At 65.2% G+C, this 18,752-nt stretch overlaps 1 protein-coding gene across 2 annotated transcripts in view; it reads left to right on the forward strand.

The window, feature by feature from the left end:
- Positions 1–18,752, forward strand: part of EPHB2 (EPH receptor B2) — a 169,790-nt gene that overhangs the window by 126,225 nt on the left and 24,813 nt on the right. The window contains exons 6-9 of one of the 2 annotated variants that reach the window (XM_054175737.1): positions 3,126–3,250; positions 13,281–13,443; positions 16,061–16,169; positions 16,343–16,410. In XM_054175737.1, the coding sequence (XP_054031712.1) occupies positions 3,126–3,250; positions 13,281–13,443; positions 16,061–16,169; positions 16,343–16,410 (465 nt within the window). The remainder of the gene's footprint in view (positions 1–3,125; positions 3,251–13,280; positions 13,444–16,060; positions 16,170–16,342; positions 16,411–18,752) is intronic. The other variant, XM_054175739.1, reaches the window with a different exon arrangement.

An 18,752-nucleotide genomic window follows, 5' to 3' on the forward strand; every position in this document is an offset into this window, starting at 1 on the left:
GGGGTGCTGGTGGAGAGCAGCTGAACATGAGCCAGCAGTGTGCCCAGGGGGCCAAGAAGGCCAAGGGCATCCTGGCCTGCATCAGGAGCAGTGTGGCCAGCAGGAGCAGGGAGCTCATCCTGCCCTGTGCTCAGCACTGCTTAGGCCACACCTTGAGTCAAGTGTCCAGTTCTGGGCTCCTCAGGTCAGGAAAGAGGTTGAGCTGCTGGAAGGTGTCCAGAGAAGGGCAACAGAGCTGGGGAGGGGTCTGGAGCACAGCCCTGGGAGGAGAGGCTGAGGGAGCTGGGGTTGGAGCCTGCAGAAGAGGAGGCTCAGGGGAGACCTTCTTGCTCTCTGCAACTCCCTGCAGGGAGGTTGGAGCCAGGTGGGGGTTGGGCTCTTCTCCCAGGCACCCAGCACCAGAACAAGGGCAGCACATTCCCATGCATGGCAGTGGTGGGCAGGAGCATGGCAGTGATGGGCAGCAGCGTGGCAGTGATGGGCAGCAGCGTGGCAGTGATGGGCAGGATCATGGCAGTGGTGAGCAGCAGCATGGCAGTGATGCTGGGCACGCAGCAGTGCTACCACTGCTGTCCTCAGGCCTGAGCTGGCAGTGCCTGTTGCTGCTGCCAGTGCCAGGGCAGCCGGAGCGGGGCTGGGTGCCGGTGCCGGTGGCAGCCGGAGCGGGGCTGGGTGCCGGTGCCAGGGCAGCCGGAGCGGGGCTGGGTGCCGGTGCCAGGGCAGCTGGAGCGGGGCTGGGTGCCGGTGCCGGGGGCAGCCGGAGCGGGGCTGGGTGCCGGTGCCAGCCAGAGCGGGGCTGGGTGCCGGTGCTGGGGGCAGCCGGAGCGGGGCTGGGTGCCGGTGCCAGCCGGAGCGGGGCTGGGTGCCGGTGCCGGGGGCAGCCGGAGCGGGGCTGGGTGCCGGTGCCAGCCGGAGCGGGGCTGGGTGCCGGTGCCGGGGGCAGCCGGAGCGGGGCTGGGTGCCGGTGCCAGCCGGAGCGGGGCTGGGTGCCGGTGCCGGGGGCAGCCGGAGCGGGGCTGGGTGCCGGTGCCGGGGGCAGCCGGAGCGGGGCTGGGTGCCGGTGCCAGCCGGAGCGGGGCTGGGTGCCGGTGCCGGGGGCAGCCGGAGCGGGGCTGGGTGCCGGTGCCAGCCGGAGCGGGGCTGGGTGCCGGTGCCAGGGCAGCCGGAGCGGGGCTGGGTGCCGGTGCCAGGGCAGGTGGAGCGGGGCTGGGTGCCGGTGCCAGGGCAGGTGGAGCGGGGCTGGGCGCCGGTGCCAGGGCAGCCGGAGCGGGGCTGGGCGCCGGTGCCAGGGCAGCTGGAGCGGGGCTGGGTGCCGGTGCCAGGGCAGCTGGAGCGGGGCTGGGTGCCGGTGCCAGGGCAGGTGGAGCGGGGCTGGGTGCCGGTGCCAGGGCAGCCGGAGCGGGGCTGGGCGCCGGTGCCAGGGCAGCCGGAGCGGGGCTGGGCGCCGGTGCCTGGGCAGCCGGAGCGGGGCTGGGTGCCGGTGCCAGGGCAGCTGGAGCGGGGCTGGGTGCCGGTGCCGGGGGCAGCCGGAGCGGGGCTGGGCGCCGGTGCCTGGGCAGCCGGAGCGGGGCTGGGTGCCGGTGCCAGGGCAGCCGGAGCGGGGCTGGGTGCCGGTGCCCTGCCCTGTGCCGCTCCTCCAGAGCTGTCCGGGAGTTGTTCTGCCGTGGGACACTGAAGGGCTCGGAGCTGGCGGAAGCCCTGCTGCGCCCCAGGCCCTGCAGCCCGCTGCAGCCAGGCTCGGCAGGCAGGCGCCGGAGCAGCTTTCTGCTCTCCGCTCCCCTCCCAGCCCTGGGGCTTCCCCTCCGCCCTGAAGCTGCCCAGGCAGTGTCTGCGCTGCCAGCCTAAGGCCTGCTGCAGTGAGCTGTCTCCAGGCTGGCAGTGGCCGAGCTCTGGGCTGGTGTTCAGGGAGGCTGTGCTGGCAGTGCCGCCGGCAGGCTGGGTGCAGACTGGGTGCAGGCTGGGTGCAGACTGGGTGCAGGCTGGGCAGGGACTTAGCTCAGAGCTCCGAGGCCCAGTGAGGAGAAGGCAGCAGAGGCATCTCTGAGCCCCAGGCCCCCAGCAGGGGTTGGGCTCTGCGCTGGCACCTGGGGCACCTCTGCTGTCCGGACCTCAGCCAGGCGGCTGTGTGCTCACAGCAAGCAGGATGAGAGCTGGGCTGAGTCTCCCGGGGGGGTGGCAGCTGCACCTCAGGGTCCCTGCCCCATGGATTTGCGGGCAAGGTCCGGGGGGTCCCCGCGGGGCTGGCGCCGCTCCTGCCGCGCAGGGCCGGCCCTGGCCGGGAGCTGCCGCTGCGCTGGGTGCGACTCTGGCGGCCGTGGGGTGCTGCGGAGGGGCAGGTGGCAGCCGCTGCCAGCCTGCCAGCTCAGCTTGGCCTTGCATGCTCAGGCTGCTCTCTGCACCTCCCCTGCCTGCTGCTGCAGGCTGCAGCCCGGAGCAGCCCCGGCGCAGCCCCAGCTCAGCCCCGGAGCAATCCCAGCTCTGCCCCGGCTCAGCCCAGACTCAGCCCCAGCACAGTCCCGGCTCAGCCCCGGAGCAATCCCAGCTCTGCCCCGGCTCAGCCCCGGCACAGCCCAGGCTCAGCCCAGGCTCAGCCCCGGCACAGTCCCGGCTCAGCCCCGGAGCAATCCCAGCTCTGCTCCGGCTCAGTCCCGGCACAGCCCTGGCTCAGCCCAGGTTCAGCCCCGGCTCAGCCCAGGTTCAGCTCTGGCTCAGCCCTAGCTCAGCCTAGCACTCGCTTCCCGAGCCTGCTGAAGCCTCCCTGTGCAGATGGCACTGCGCAGGGTCCCCGCTGCGCCCTGGCAAGCAGGAGGGCTGCGTCTTGCTGGGCTGGAAGTGCCCTCTGCAGGGCGCCAGGCAGGCTGTGCCCCAGCCCGGAGCTCCTTTGGCTGGCAGCGCTGTGCTCTCCTGCGCTGCCCTCTGCGGTCTGCAGCCACAGCCCGGGGAGCGCTGCAAGCATCTTCTGCTCCCCTAACCTCTCCCTGCAGCCAGCCCAAGGCTCTCCTGAGCCCTGCCGCTGCCGGAGGTGAATTGAGGAGCCCCCAGTGCTGCAGCTGCCTGCCCCCAGCCCGGGGATGTGCAGGCCCTGGCGGTGCAGGCAGCGGCTGAGGCCTCTCTGTCTCTTGCAGCGCCGTCGGCGGTGTCCATCATGCACCAGGTCAGCCGCACCGTGGACAGCATCACCCTCTCCTGGTCCCAGCCTGACCAGCCCAACGGAGTCATCCTGGATTATGAGCTGCAGTACTATGAGAAGGTACTGGGGGGGCCTGGGCAAGGTTCACCCACAGGTTTTGGGGGAGAGGAGGTGGTGCAAAGCTTCCTGCCAGGGCAGGACACTGCAGCTGGTGGGGCAGGAGCTGACCTCCTGCCCTGCAGTGGCTGCCAGCCCTTGGGGAGTCCAGAGGGGGGGATCAGAGAGTCATGGAATGTCATGGGTGGGAAGAGACCTTCAGCCATTTAGTCATGGGGATTGTTGTCTGAAGGGGAAGCTGCTGGTGGTGGCCACTCTCCTCTGCCAGCCTCGAGGTGGGCATCTGCCTGCCCCAGTGCCAGAGCTCAGGGCACAGCATCTCCCTGCTCATGGGGACAGGTGGCCCAAGCCACACTCAGGCAGTGCTCCTCCTGGCAGCTGGTTCTGAGGTGCAGCTCTCGCCCTGGCACAAGCAGCCCCATGTGCTGAGGCACTCTGTGTCCTGGCACTCTTAGAATCCCAGGCTGGATTGGGTGGGAAGAAACCTTTAGAGCTCACCCAGTCCAGTGCCCTGCCCCCAGCAGGCACAGCTGCAGCTGGGGCAGGCTGCTCAGAGCCCCAGACAGCCTCTCCTGGACTGGTGCCAGCCATGGGGCAGCTCCACCTCTCTGGGCAGCCTGGGCAGGCTCTCACCACCCTCAGGGGCAAACATTTCTTCCTTTTCCCCAGTCTGAATCCCATCTTTGTGTTCAAACCATCCCCCCTTGGCCTGGCACATCAGCCCCTGCCCAACAGTCTCTCCCCAGCTTTCTGCTTGGCCTCCAGAAGGTCTCCCTGGAGCTTTCTCTTCCCCAGGCTGAACCCCACCTCCCCCAGCCTGGCCTCACAGCAGAGGTGCTCCAGCCCTCAGATCAATGTTGTGGCTCTCCTTTGGGTGTGCTCTGGCAGGTCCATGCCTCTGCTGAGGACCCCAGAGCCAGATGCAGTTCTCCAGGCGGGGTCTGGCCAGGGCAGCACCATCTGCCTTGGCCATGCAGTTCCAGTGACACTGCAAGTGTGGACCTCCTGCTGGTCTTTAGGGAGGAGCTTCTCCCTTCACCTCTCCAGCACCTGTGGCAGGTGGCCCCTTTGCAGGGGCAGCTGGGGAGCCAGGGCCTGGAGTCTGATTTCCTCCCTTCCCCTAGTGGGGCATTAGTGGGGAATGGAGCAGGCAGGGAGGTTCTGGTCCCCCCTGGCCCCTGCCAGCTGAGTCTGGGAGGCTGTGTGCAAGGCTCTCCCTCCTTTACCCCAAAGGTGACTTTGGTGCCTGTGTGCAGCAGCCTGAGCCTGGGGGCTGGGGCAGGGAGGAGCTCTCCACACTCCCAGGGGGGGCACTGCTGCTCTGGGGAGCTGGGGCAGGCTGATCTGTAGGGGTCCCACGGCTCTGGCTCTTTCTTCCTTGAGGAGCATTCCCCTTCCATCTCCTCCCTGCCCATGCAAGGAGAGGGACTGCGAGGCAGGGCTGTGCCAGGCTGCCCATGCCAAGCTGCCCATCCATGGGGCTGCAGTCCTGGGGCTGCTGACAGACCTGAGGCCACGCTGGTGTTGGTCCCACGACCTGCCAAGCTCTGCCTGGCTGCTGAGCTCCATCCATGCTAGCCAGGGGAGGTGGGGAGCAGGAGACTTCTGCCCCTTGCACAAGAGCTTGCAAAGTACACATCAAAGAATTGCCACCTGGCTAATTAAAAAGCTTTGTGATTAAATGGGACTGGAAATATTGTTCCCAGCAGTTGCAGGAGGAGATGATGAATTCCAGCCCCCCCTGCCTGCCTCTGACCTATTTTCTCCTCAGCCAGAGCCAGAGGGAGAGTGAGGAGGAGGAGGTGGGGGGAGTTCTTTGTAAGCTGTTAAATAGGTCCTGACCTATATTGCATAAATCACAGGCATTTATCTGACCCTTGGAAACGATCCCAGAATGCCTGCAAGATGGATGAGGAGGTAACAAGGCAGATCTGGAAAGCAGGAGGGGTCCTTCCCCAGGGACCTCCACACAGCAACCAGCTCCTAGGGAGCTCATTCTCCTCCTCTTTATCTCTCTCCCTCTTCCTCTCTTCCCCCTCCCCTCTGTTTTCTGGGGAGGTTGGGAATCAAGGGAATGTTGTCTGAAGGGGAAGCTGCTGGTGGTGGCCACTCTTCACTGCCAGCCTCGAGGTGGGCATCTGCCTGCCCCAGGGCACAGCATCTCCCTGCTCATGGGGGCAGGTGGCCCAAGCCACACTCAGGCAGTGCTCCTCCTGGCAGCTGGTTCTGAGGGGCAGCTCTCGCCCTGGCACAAGCAGCCCCATGTGCTGAGGCACTCTGTGTCCTGGCACTCTCAGAATCCCAGGCTGGATTGGGTGGGAAGAGACCTTTGGAGCTCACCCAGTCCAGTCCCCTGCACCCAGCAGGCACAGCTGCAGCTGGGGCAGGCTGCTCAGAGCCCCAGACAGCCTCTCCTGGACTGGTGCCAGCCATGGGGCAGCTCCACCTCTCTGGGCAGCCTGGGCAGGCTCTCACCACCCTCAGGGGCAAACATTTCTCCCTTCTCTCCATTCTGAATCTGTCTCTTAGATTTCAAACCATCCCCCCCCTGGCCTGGCACAACAGGCCCTGCCAGAAACTGTCCCCAGCTTTCTGGTGCCTGCAGGTACTGCAAGGCTGCTCTAAGGCCTCCCTGGAGCCTTTTCTCCTTCAGGCTGAATGGAATAGAATGGAATGGAATGGAATGGAATGGAATGGAATGGAATGGAATGGAATGGAATGGAATGGAATGGAATGGAATGGAATAGAATAGAATAGAATAGAATAGAATAGAATAGAATAGAATAGAATAGAATAGAATAGAATAGTATTAACCAGGTTGGAAAAGACCTCAGAGATCACCAAGTCCAACCTCTCCCCCAGCACCATCTGATCAACTCAACCATGGCACCAAGGGCCTCAGCCAGGCTCTTCCTCAACACCTCCAGGGATGGGGACTCCACCACCTCCCTGGGCAGCAATTCCAACACCCCCAGCTCCCTCAGCCTGTGCCCAGAGCAGAGCTGCTCCAACCCCCTGAGCATTTTCATGGCCTCCTCTGGACCCTCTCCAGCAGCTCCAGGTCCTTCCTGTGTTGAGGGCTCCAGAGCTGGCCCCAGGCCTGCAGGTGAGGTCTGAGAGAGCAGAGCAGAGCAGAGGGCAGAACATTGCAGTGAGGGATCTGCTCCACCTGGCCTGGCACAAGCCCTCTGCATTTCCCCCAGGGCAGTGACTCTGCAGCCTCCTGTGGCTGCTGGGCTGCAGCCATGGCTGGGATGAGTTGCAGCACCGTGGTGCTGAGTTCTGCACTCCCAGGCTTGGTCCCTGGAGGAGTCCCCAGGTGCCCAGCTTTGGGCTTGCTGAGCTCTTGCCCTGCTTCCCATCCCAGCTGCAGCTTGCCTGGGCTGGAGGACACATCCCAGCTGTGTGCTCACCTGGCTGCCAGGCCCCCCAGAGGGCTTTTGCTTCCAGAAGGCTTCACTGCAAGCTGTCCCCCATGCTCCTGAGCACTCAGGAGATGCTGCTGGAGCTCCTGGAGTCCTCTCTGGGAGGTTTTTGGGGGTTTCTCCCCAACAGAAAATGGTATTTTGTTGGCATGAAAGCAGCTCAGGGGGAAGAGAGCAGCCTGGGCATGGTGCTGTGGCTCTTCATTGGCAAGGGATCCCTGCTGGGTAAAGACATCCATGGGGAAAGCTGGAATCAGAGAAGCACAGAATGGGTTGGAAAGGAGCTCAAAGCTCATCCAGCTCCAAGCCCCTGCCATGGGCAGGGACCCCTCCCCCAGCCCAGGCTGCTCAGGGCCTCATCCAGCCTGGCCCTGAACACCTCCAGGCAGGGCACAGCCACAGCCTCCCTGGGCAGCCTGTGCCAGAGTCTCCCCAGCCTCACTCTCAACAATTTCTTCCTCATCTCCAGTCTCAGTCTCCTCTCTCCCAGCTCAGAGCCATTGTTCCTCATCCTGGCACTCCCAGCCCTTGTCCAGAGTCCCTCCCCAGCTCTCCTGGAGCCCTTCAGGTCCTGGAAGGCTGCTCTGAGGTCTGCCTGGAGCGTCCAGGCTGAGCAGCCCCAACCCTCCCAGCCTGTCCCCACAGGGAAGGTTCTCTGCAGCCTCTGAGCATCTTTGTAGCCTCTCCTGGAGCCTCTCCAGCAGCTCCAGGTCCTTCCTGTGCTGGGGGCCCCAGAGCTGGAGGCAGTGCTGCAGGTGGGCTCTGAGCAGAGCAGAGGGGCAGAGTCCCCTCCCTGTGCTGCTGCTCTCCCTGCCCTGGATGCAGCCCAGGAGTAATTGAGCTGCTCCCAGCCCCTGAGGCCAAGGAGAATTTGGGTTCCTGCTTTATTGATCACTTTGCTGTGGTTAGATGCTGTCAGCAATGGCTGTGCAGGGCCCAGAGGCTGAGTTCCTTTCTCCTGTAGTCTGAGCAGAGCAGATCAGAGCCGGCTGCAGCCACGGTGCCTGCTGACAGCTCTGCTCCTCGTGGTGCTCTCCAGAAGGTGTTCCTGGGGCTTCTACCTGCCGGGGGCAGCTGCCCCATCCTTGGCTGCCTCCCAGAGTGGCTCTGGGCAAGGCTGGGGTCGCCTTTTGCCCACAGCCGCCAGATCCCTGCTGGGGGGTGGGAGCCTGAGCCCTGCTGCGGGGTCCTTGGCTCTGCTGTTATGCAGAGTGTGGGGGCTGGGGGCTGCAGCCCGGGGCCGGCCCCGGTGGCTCCGGAGCCGTTCAGCCCAGCCCCGGTGCCCAGCCCCCAGGCTCCAGAGCCATTCAGCCCAGCCCCGGTGCCCAGCCCCGGCAGCTCCAGAGCCGTTCAGCCCAGCCCCAGTGCCCAGCCCTGGCAGCTCCAGAGCCGTTCAGCCCAGCCCTGGCGCCCAGCCCCGGTGCCCAGCCCCAGAGGCTCCAGAGCCATTCAGCCCAGCCCCGGTGCCCAGCCCCGGTGGCTCCAGAGCCATTCAGCCCAGCCCTGGCGCCCAGCCCCGGTGCCCAGCCCCAGAGGCTCCAGAGCCATTCAGCCCAGCCCCGGTGCCCAGCCCCGGTGGCTCCAGAGCCATTCAGCCCAGCCCTGGTGCCCAGCCCCGGTGCCCAGCCCCAGTGGCTCCGGAGCCATTCAGCCCAGCCCCGGTGCCCAGCCCCGGTGGCTCCGGAGCCGTTCAGCCCAGCCCCGGTGCCCAGCCCCGGTGGCTCCAGAGCCATTCAGCCCAGCTCCGGTGCCCAGCCCCGGCAGCTCCAGAGCCGTTCAGCCCAGCCCCTGTGCCCAGCCCCAGTGCCCAGCCCCTGTGCCCAGCCCCAGTGCCCAGCCCCAGAGGCTCCAGAGCCATTCAGCCCAGCCCCAGTGCCCAGCCCCGGTGGCTCCGGAGCCGTTCAGCCCAGCCCCGGTGCCCAGCCCCTGTGCCCAGCCCCTGTGCCCAGCCCCTGTGCCCAGCCCCGGCGGCTCCAAAGCCGTTCAGCCCAGCCCCGGTGCCCAGCCCCGGAGCCGTTCAGCCCAGCCCCGGTGCCCAGCCCCAGTGCCCAGCCCCAGGGCTCCAGAGCCGTTCAGCCCAGCCCCGGTGCCCAGCCCCGGTGCCCAGCCCCAGTGCCCAGCCCCGGTGGCTCCGGAGCCGTTCAGCCCAGCCCCGGTGCCCAGCCCCCGGGCTCCAGAGCCATTCAGCCCAGCCCCAGTGCCCAGCCCCAGCAGCTCTAGAGCCGTTCAGCCCAGCCCCGGTGCCCAGCCCCTGTGCCCAGCCCCAGTGCCCAGCCCCGGCGGCTCCGGAGCCGTTCAGCCCAGCCCCGGTGCCCAGCCCCTGTGCCCAGCCCCAGTGCCCAGCCCCGGCGGCTCCGGAGCCGTTCAGCCCAGCCCCGGCACCAATGGGATCCAGAGGAGTGTGGCCAGCAGGTCAAGGAGGTTCTCCTTCCCCTCTACTCTGCCCTGTTGAGACCACATCTGCAGTCCCAGGTTAAGTTCTATGCTCCCCAGCTCCAGAGGGACAGGGATGTGCTGGGGAGAGTCCAAGGGAGGCTGTGAGGATGCTGAAGGGACTGGAGCCGGGGTGAGGAGGAGAGGCTGAGAGCCCTGGGGCTGCTTGGGCTGCAGAGGAGCAGCCTGAGAGGAGATCTGGGCAATGGTTACAAATATCTGAGGGGTGGGGGGCAAGAAGGGGCCAGGCTGGGCCAGGCTCTGCTCAGTGGTGCCCTGGGACAGGACAGAGGGCAATGAGCACAGACTGGAACCCAGCAGGTTCCAGAGGAGAGGAGAAAATTCTCTGGTGTGAGGCTGCTGGAGCCTGGAGCAGGCTGTCCAGGGAGGAGACTCTCCAGACCCACCTGGATGTGTTCCTGGGTGCCCTGCACTGGCAGGGGGTTGGACCTGATGGTCTCCAGAGGTCCCTTCCACCACTCTGACAAACCAGGACAGCTTAGGAACAATTCTTTCAAACCCCTTGGCTGTTTTGAAGGCTGTCCCTGTGCCCAGGCTCCCCCTGTGCCCAGGCCCCCCCTGTGCCCAGGCTCCCCCTGTGCCCAGGCCCCCCCTGTGCCCAGGCTCCCCCTGTGCCCAGGAAGTCTTCCTGTGGTGAGCAGCCTTTGGTTGCAGCTTCACTTGGCCTTGTGGGGAGGGGGAGCCACCAGGACTCCAGAGCAAAGCTCTGTTTGGAGCCAGCATTTCCAAGCTCCAACCCAAGTCAGCAGAAACAAAACCAAGCAGCCCACAAAGCTCTGCAGAAAAGCAGCAGCTTGGGCTTGGGCTTGGGCTTGGGCTTGGGCTTGGGCTTGGGCTTGGGAGCCCCTGAGGTGGCCTGGAGCTGCTGGAGAAGCCTCCAGGGGTGAAGTGTTTGAAGGAGATGCAGAGGTTGCTGGAGAGGTGCTGGCTGAGCTGCAGGCAAGGGGAAGACAAAGGTTAGCTGAGGAGGTGTGAATGCTCTTCCCTTGCCACCTGGGAGGCAGAGAGAGCACAGTTAAGGGCACAGCTGCCTCAGGCAGGCAGAAATCCCTCCCCCAGGCCACACAGCCCTTGTGAGCATGGCCACTGCACTCCACTTAGAGCCCTGCAGGAGCAGGGCTGAGGTCCCCCCCAGCGAGTGGCTGTGAGGCAGCTGTGCTGTTAGTGCCCTGCAAGGGCTGTGAGGTTCATCCCAGCCCCTCAGCACTGCAGGGGCCAACATCTCCTGCCCTGCTCCCCTCCCAGCCTGGACTGGGGAAGGTCCAAGGGGGTGCTGAGTCCTGACCAGGCCAGCGAGGCCCTTCCTGTCTGTGTGCCTGTACCTGAGCTGTGCATTGTCTCTGCTCTAGCTCCCAGCCCCCCAGTGCTGCCCAGAGACCCTCAGTGCTGGGCCCAGGAGGATGAAGCTGGTGGTGAGGTTTGCAGAAGGGAAAGCTGTCCCTGGGCCCTGCTGCTGGTGGAGGTCTCCCAGGCATTGGCAGAGCTGCAGGATGCCACTGGCACTGCCAAGCCTCCCAGCCTGGCTGCCCCCAGGAGAAGCACAGCCCCTCGCCCCCTCCCACACCAGCACTGCTTGCTCCAGAGCTCAACACAAGAAGAGATCAGCTCCAGGAATGGACTCTTCCAGCTGCTCTGCAGCTGTGGCAAACCCTCTGCCCCAACCTGGGTCATGAGAGTAAATCCACCTTGCCAGGGCCCTTGAGGTTCTGCTCCAGCCCAGCCCCTGGCTGAGCACCAGGCTCCCCCAGGAACCCAAGGGGAAGATTGGCTCAGCCTGGTCTGCTGTGTGGAGCCCCACAGTGAGCCACTGTTCCCTGTGGGCCTCTCCTGCTGCTGGTGCCACAGCTTCTGGCTGTGCAGAAGGGCTGAGTGAAGGCACCAGAGCTGCTCCCAGAAGCAAATGAGTGTGAAACAAAGGCACCAGAGGGCTGGGGTAGGAAAGGAAGGAGACAGCCAGCCCTTAAAGGCAAACATCATTCACTGGTGGGCAAGGCAAGCCCTGACCCCTCCTGTGGTCCAGCAGCTGAGCAGCCTGAGGACTCAGCCCCCTCTGGACGAAGCTGGGTGCAAGGTTCTCCATTGCCTTCTGCTTCACTGTTGGCTGCAGGTAGCCAAAGCAGCACAAGAAGGCAGCAGCCTGGGAAACCTGCAGCTCATCACAGCTGGGACCTCCTCCCTCACTGCTGCTGTCCTTCAGGAGCCACCACAGAAGAGTTTGGTTAGGAGGAGTTGTGCTGTGCCCTTGCTGGGAGTTTCAGTCTGATCTCATGGAAGTACAGGACAAGCAGCCCCTCTGTGCCCCCCAGCAGAGCTCCACAGCTGGGGCTGGAGGGCAGCCCCTCCAGCACAGCCTCAGCCCCCCCTGGGGGGGTTGCACTGACTGCCTCTCAATCCTCTCTGCCAGTCCCTGCCCACACCTTGTGAGGTTCTCTCAGCTTGCTGCTGAGGCTGTGTGGGGTGGGAGCCCTTGGGCTTGCTGAGCCCTTGGAGGTGCCTTGAAGTTAGCAGATCCCAGCCCTGGCTTGTGAGCTCCTCAGGTCAGGAAAGAGGTTGAGCTGCTGGAAGGTGTCCAGAGAAGGGCAACAGAGCTGGGGAGGGGTCTGGGGCACAGCCCTGGGAGGAGAGGCTGAGGGAGCTGGGGTTGCTTAGCCTGCAGAAGAGGAGGCTCAGGGGAGACCTTCTTGCTCTCTGCAACTCCCTGAAGGGAGGCTGGAGCCAGGTGGGGGTTGGGCTCTTCTCCCAGGCACCCAGAACAAGAGGACACAGTCTCAAGCTGTGCCGGGGGAGGTTTAGGCTGGAGGGGAGGAAGAAATTCTTCCCAGCAAGAGAGATTGGCCCTGGGGATGTGCTGCCCAGGGAGGTGGTGGAGTCCCCATCCCTGGAGGGGTTTAGAAAGAGCCTGGATGAGGCCCTTGGTGCCATGGGTTAGTTGATTGGGTGGTGTTGGGTGATAGGTTGGACTTGGTGATCTTGAAGGTTTCTTCCAACCTGGTTAATTCTATTCTATTCTATTCTATTCCATTCCATTCCATTCCATTCCATTCCATTCCATTCCATTCCATTCCAGCTTGGCAGCTGAGGTCTGCAGCTGGCAGCTGCTGCTGTGCTCCAGCCAGGGCAGCCTGCCCTGCCCATCAGCTCACAGCCACTCTCAACCTCGCTGCAGACTTTTGGTTGCAAACCCAGAGCCTGTGGCTCCTCTTGCAGGGGCTCCTGCTCACAGCTTGGCTCTCCTAAGCTTGCTCTGCTGCTGCTCCTTGCAGGGATGGCTGCTCTGTGCTGCCAGTCTGTGGGGCTGCCAGGCTCCTGCCCACCTTGCCCTGCCCACACTCCCAGCCCTCTTTACCCTTCTCTGGTGGCCTGTTTCTCCGTGGCCCAAAGGGGACAGGCACTGTCTGCTCTCTCCCACAGTGGCTGGCACAAGGACATCCTCTGCCCATCCAGCAGTGCTTCTGGATGCTCAGCTGAGAGCATCACTGCTGAGGACAGGGCTGGCTCCGTCCCCTGCCCGAGTGCAGCACCATCTGTACTGTGAGGCCACTGACTGCTCCAGGCCTCGGCTGGAAGAGCTGCAAACAAGGAGCAGGACAACGATCTGGAAGCAGATTCGTTGTTCTGAACCTGCTCCTTGGTTCCCCAGCTCTGGAAGCCCAGTGTGGGGGCTCCTGGGGAAGCAGGCTCCAGGCAGGGGCTGTGTGCAGCAGCAGTGCTCCTCCCTACACCCAAGCCCCTGCTCTCAGGAGGGCTCTACCTGCAGCACAGGCAAGGGGAGATGGGGGAGAGCACATGGAGAGGGTGCTGAGGCTGGATCAGAAGGGAGTGAGGAAGGAGCAGTGCTAGGAGAGAGAGAGCACAGCAGAGAGGAGCAGTTCCCATCCCCACTGAGCTCAAGGCTTGGGAAAGCAACCTGAGTTTTGTAAGGGCTTCTTCAGAGCCTCTCCCGCGAGCTGGGGAGCAGCCCAGGGACCTCCACGCTCTCAGTGCAGGGTTTGTGTTTCCCTGGCAGGAGGCAGGCTCGGAGAGAGGACCCTGACTGCAGCCCCAGGGGCTCCCCGCGCCGGGCTCCCCTGGAGCCCCGCACCTCCTCCTGCCAGAGAGGCAGCAGCCAGCTCTGGGCTGGCTTTGCTGCTGACAGCTGCGCCTTGCCTCGGCAGGGTCTGAGCGAGCTGAACTCCACGGCGGTGAAGAGCCCGACCAACACGGTGGCCGTGCAGAACCTCAAGGCCGGCACCATCTACGTGTTCCAGGTGCGGGCCCGCACGGTGGCCGGCTACGGGCGCTACAGCGGCAAGATGTACTTCCAGACCATGACCGAGGGTGAGTCCGCAGCGGCCTCTGCCTGCAGCCCCTCCCCGCGGCGCCCTGCGCTCCTCCTCCTCCTCCTGCCCTGGCTTTGGTGTGCTTCGAGTGCTGCTTCTGCTTGCTTGGGCGCCCTGCCCTGTCCTGAGTGACCACACGATCTCTCCCCCATCCCTGCCTCCCATCCCTGCTGCCCCATCCCTCTCTCCCCATCCCTGCCTCCCCATCCCTGCCTCCCATCCCTGCTGCCCCATCCCTGCCTCCCATCCCTGCCTCCCATCCCTGCTGCCCCATCCCTGCCTCCCATCCCTGCTGCCCCATCCCCCTCTCCCCATCCCTGCCTCCCCATCCCTGCCTCCCAATCCCTCTCTCCCCATCCCTGCCTCCCATCCCTCTCTCCCCATCCCTGCCTCCTCATCCCTGCCTCCCCATCCCTGCCTCCCCACCCCTCTCTCCTCACTCCTCTCTCCCCATCCCTCTCTCCTCACTCCTCTCTCCCCATCCCTCTCTCCTCATCCCTGCCTCCCCACCCCTCTTCTCCCCATCCCTGCCTCCCTTCCATGTTCTCCTCTCCTGTCTGGGCAGTTGTGGCTCCCCTGTGTCCCACTGCAGCTGGTCCCTGCTGTCTCTTTCCCACTTCCAGTTGTTTGAATCCTTTCACTTCAACATTTGGTTCTCCTTTCCTTGGAATCTTTCTGGAGCTCTTCCCTTTCCCCTTGCCAGGACTCCTCTCAGCTGCTTGTCCCAGAGCACATGGCTCTAGTCTGAGATGTGGAGGAGGAGTGCCTGGCACTTCCCTCTGCCGCCCCTGTGCGATGTGTTCTGTGGATCTGTTCTCTACAGCTACCTGAGGGGAGGTTGGAGCGAGCTGGGTGTGGGTCTCTGCTCCCAAGTGGTGAGAGGCAGTGGCCTCAGGTTGCACCAAGGGAGGCTTAGGTTGGACATTAGGACAAATGTCTTTGCTGCAGGAGTGGTCAGGGGCTGGCAGAGGCTGCCCAGGGAGGTGGTGGAGTCCCCAGCCCTGGAGGTGTTCAAGCAAGGTGTGGCCATGGCACTGGGGCCAGGGTTTGGTGGCCATGGTGGGGCTGGGCTGATGTTGGGCTGGGTGATCCTGGAGGGATCCAACCTCGATGCTTCTATGATTCAGTGGTGGTGCAAGGGGTGGGAAGCTCAGCAGTGATCCTGGGCAGTGCAAAGCACCAGCAGGGAGAATCTTTCCCCTGCTTTCAACAGCAAAGAAACCCCTGCAGCCATGGGCCATGAGCTCTGCTGACACAGGGAACAGGGAGCTCAGAGGGGGCAGGGAAGGAGGGGTGAGGAGAGGGAGGAGGGCAGTAGAAAACCTTGGAATCATTTAGGCTGGAAAAGCTCTTTGAGACCATGGAGCCCAACCATCACCCTGGCACTGCCCAGGCTGGTGCTGAACCATGGCCCTCACACCTGAGCACCTGCAGGGCCTCTGCTACCAGGCAGCTTCCACTCTGCCCCCAGCCTGGAGCGTTCCTGGGCTGCTTGTGACCCAAGTGCAAGCCTTGGCCCTTGGCTTTGTTAAACCTCATCCCACTGACCTTGCCCCATGGAGCCAGCCTGGCCTGAGCCCTCTGCAGAGCCTGCCTCAGGAAAGTGTGGACATGGCACTGTGGGGCAGGGTTTGATGGCCATGGTGCTGTTGGGTTGACAGTTGCATCTTAGAGGTCTTTTCCAGCTGAAATGACTCCAGGCCCAGGGAGGCTCAGCCAAGAGGCAGCTGCCCTGGCAGCAGTGCTGTGCCCTGGCTGTGCATGGCCAAGCCACTTGTGTTCATCCAGCCTGGCAGACCTGGCATGCCACGTGGGCACCTGATGGTCTGAGCAGGCAATCTCACCACCTAGGCCAGGTTCTGCCAAGCTTTCCTGGCAGGGGGATGTGCCCACTCAGCTGGATTGAGAGGAAATGAGATGTGTGCTGTTCCTGTGCACAGCTGCTGATGACAAATAAAGGTCTATCAATAGCTGAGGGTCAGGAGGGAGAGGACAAGGACAGGCTGTGCTCAGCTGCACCCTGTGAGGGGACAAGGGGCAGTGGCTGGAAACTGCAGCACAGCAGGCTCCAGCTCAGCATGAGGAGGAACTTCTGCACTGGGAGAGTCCCAGAGCCCTGGAGCAGGCTGCCCAGAGAGGTTGTGGAGTCTCCTCTGGAGCCTTTCCAGACCCATCTGGATGCATTCCAGTGCCACCTGCACTGGATTCTATGCTCCTGCTCTGGCAGGGAGTTGGACTTGAGGATCTCTGGAGGTCCTTTCCAACCCCTAACATCCTCTGCTCTGTGGCCTGTGTCTTCATTTTCTACATTGGTGCTGCTAGGTGATGCAGACCAAAGGCAGCTTTGTGGCCCTGAGGCTGAGGAGCAAAGCAGAGCTTGCATCCATGGCACTACCCACCCCAAAAGAGCTCCACTCAGCCTTCCTCCTGGGGCTCACCCCCTGTCTGTCCCAGGCAGCTGAGCCCCCTGGGCTGCCTCGGGGCACAGCCATGCCCCTCAGCAGGCACCAGGCGCCTGTGGGCAGCGCTGGGCACCACGCCGGGTCCTCGCTGCGGCTGCTGGCGGCGCAGCCCCATCCCTGCCGCCCTGACGCCTTCCCTCTCCCTGCGCGCAGCCGAGTACCAGACCAGCGTGCAGGAGAAGCTGCCGCTCATCATCGGCTCCTCGGCAGCCGGCCTGGTCTTCCTCATCGCCGTGGTCGTCATCGCCATCGTCTGCAACAGGTCGGGGCCGTGGCCGGGGCCGGGGCCGTGCCGGGGTGGGGAGCGGGGATTGAGTGCGGCAGCGGGAGGGGAGGATGGGGACGGGACGGTGGAAGAGGAAAGAGGTGGCCCCGCGGTGCCTCCCCGAGCCCTGCCGGACACCCGGGCGTGCTCAGGACTCCCTTTCCTTCCAGAAGACGTGGCTTCGAGCGAGCCGACTCCGAGTACACCGACAAGCTGCAGCACTACACCAGCGGCCACAGTAGGTACCGCGCCCGGCCCCGCTCCCGCTCCCGGCCCCGGCCCCGCTCCCGCTCCCGGCCCCGCTCCCGGCTCCGGCCCCGCTCCCGCTCCCGGCCCCGGCACCGCTCCCGGCCCCGGCCCCGCTCCCGCTCCCGGCCCCGCTCCCGGCCCCGGCACCGCTCCCGGCCCCGCTCCCGCTCCCGGCCCCGCTCCCGGCCCCGGCCCCGCTCCCGCTCCCGGCCCCTGCCCCGGCCCCGGCCCCGGCCCCGGCCCCGCTCCCGGCCCCGCTCCCGCTCCCGGCCCCGGCACCGCTCCCGGCCCCGGCCCCGCTCCCGGCCCCGCTCCCGGCCCCGCTCCCGGCCCCGCTCCCGGCCCCGCTCCGCGCTGGCCCCGCTCCCGGCCCCGCTCCCGGCCCCGGCACCGCTCCCGCTCCCGGCCCCGCTCCCGCCCCCGCTCCCGCCCCCGCCCCCGCTCCCGGCCCCGCTCCCGGCCCCTGCCCCGGCCCCGCTCCGGCCCCCGCTCCCGGCCCTGCTCCCGCTCCCGGCCCCTGCCCCGGCCCCGGCCCCGGCCCCGCTCCCAGCCCCGCTCCCGCTCCCGCTCCCGCTCCCGGCCCCGGCCCCGCTGCCGGCCCTGCTCCCGCTCCCGCTCCCGCTCCCGGCCCCGCTCCCAGCTCCGGCCCCGTTCCCGCTCCCGGCCCCGTTCCCACTCCCAGCCCCAGCCCCAATCCCGGCCCCACTCCCGCTCCCGGCCCCGCTCCCGGCTCCAGCCCCGCTCCCGCTCCCACTCCCGGCCCCGCTCCCGGCTCCTGCTCCCGCCCCCTGCTCCTGCTCCCGGCCCTGCTCCCTCTCCTGGCCCTGCTCCCGGCCCCGTTCCCGCTCCCAGCCCCGCTCCCGGCCCTGCTCGACCTGCGGCTTGTGTCCCCTGCTCTCCTTCCGTGCTCCCCGTGGGCAGGGTCAGCTCACCGAGCCGCCCTTGGTGCTGTCCTGATCCCCCACCAGTCCCCTGGGACCTCCCTCCCTGCCCTGCCTTGAGCACTCCTTGCTCTCCAGACCTGCCTGCTGCAGCAGCTCCTGTGCATGCTCTGCAGCCCCCTGGGGCAGCATCACCCCCCTGAAGCCTCATCCCCTTCTGCAGTACAGCCCCTGCCACCACACCTTGTCTTGCTGCTCTGACTGGCAGGCTCTGCCCAGCCTGTGGGTAGCACTGAGCCCCCTTTGCCCACCTGCCCAGCCTGTGGGTAGCAGTGAGCCCCCTTTGCCCACCTGCCCAGCTTGTGGGTAGCAGTGAGCCCCCTTTGCCCACTTGCCCACCTCCTACCAAGGATGTTCTCCTCCACATCCTTGTGCTGCCTTTGCTAGAGCCCACCCCAGTGCTCCCAGACTCCCAGCAGATGTGAGATGCATCTACAGATGGAGCACAGTATGTGGGGTGCCCTCTCTGGCAGCCTCCCCCTTCCAACCTGCCTGTGTGCTGCGGGGCTCTCCTCATTGTTCTTCCTTGCACCAGCCCCTGCCATGCCCTCAGGGATGCCCTCAGGGATGCCCTTCTCCTCCCTCACCTGCCTCAGGCAGGGCTACCTATAAGGACAGCAGGGACCTGGACTGTCCATCCTCCTTGTGCTGCCCCTGCAAGGCTCACAGACCCCCCCACAGAGGAGTCAGTCAGCACCAACCACCTCAAACTGCCTCAGCCATAGATCTCCCTCTGGAGAGAACTCTGCCTCAGTTCATAGCCCAGGGCACCACCACCTCCTGTCCTGACAGGAGTGGAGCAGCTCTCTCTGGAGGACAGGCTGAGGGGCTTGGGGCTTTTTAGCCAGGAGAAGAGGAGGCTGAGAGAGGCTCTTCACAGTGTTTGTGAATGCTTAGAGGCTGGGTGGCAGGAGGATGGGGCCAGGCTGGTGCCAGTGGTGCCCAGTGGCAGGACAAGATGTGATGGGCACAGACTGGACATCAGAAGTTCCATCTGAACATGAGGAGGAGCTTCTTTCATTTGAGGGTGGCAGAGCCCTGGAGCAGGCTGCCCAGAGAGGTGGTGGAGTTCCCATCTCTGCACATTCAAACCCATCTGGACACTGTCCTGTGCAGCCTTCTTTGACAGGGGGTTGGACTGGCTGATCTCCAGAGGTCCCTTCCAGCCCCTGACATTCTGTCTGTGGGTGCTGAGCTCCCCCTGCCTCTGGTGAGGTGGTGTGCTGAGGTGGAAGCAGTGGGGCAGGGCTGCAGTCCCTCGCAGTGCTGCAGTGTGGTGAGCAGGGTGGGACTCAGTGAGACGCTGGGGCCTGAGCACCGTCTCTGGAGAGCAAATGCTTCCCTTGCTTCCCCTCTGGGGGTGCTGAAGCCAAACCCTGCTGCAGAGGTT

This window comes from Dryobates pubescens, chromosome 33, assembly GCF_014839835.1.
Source record: "Dryobates pubescens isolate bDryPub1 chromosome 33, bDryPub1.pri, whole genome shotgun sequence".
Classification (NCBI taxonomy): domain Eukaryota; kingdom Metazoa; phylum Chordata; class Aves; order Piciformes; family Picidae; genus Dryobates; species Dryobates pubescens.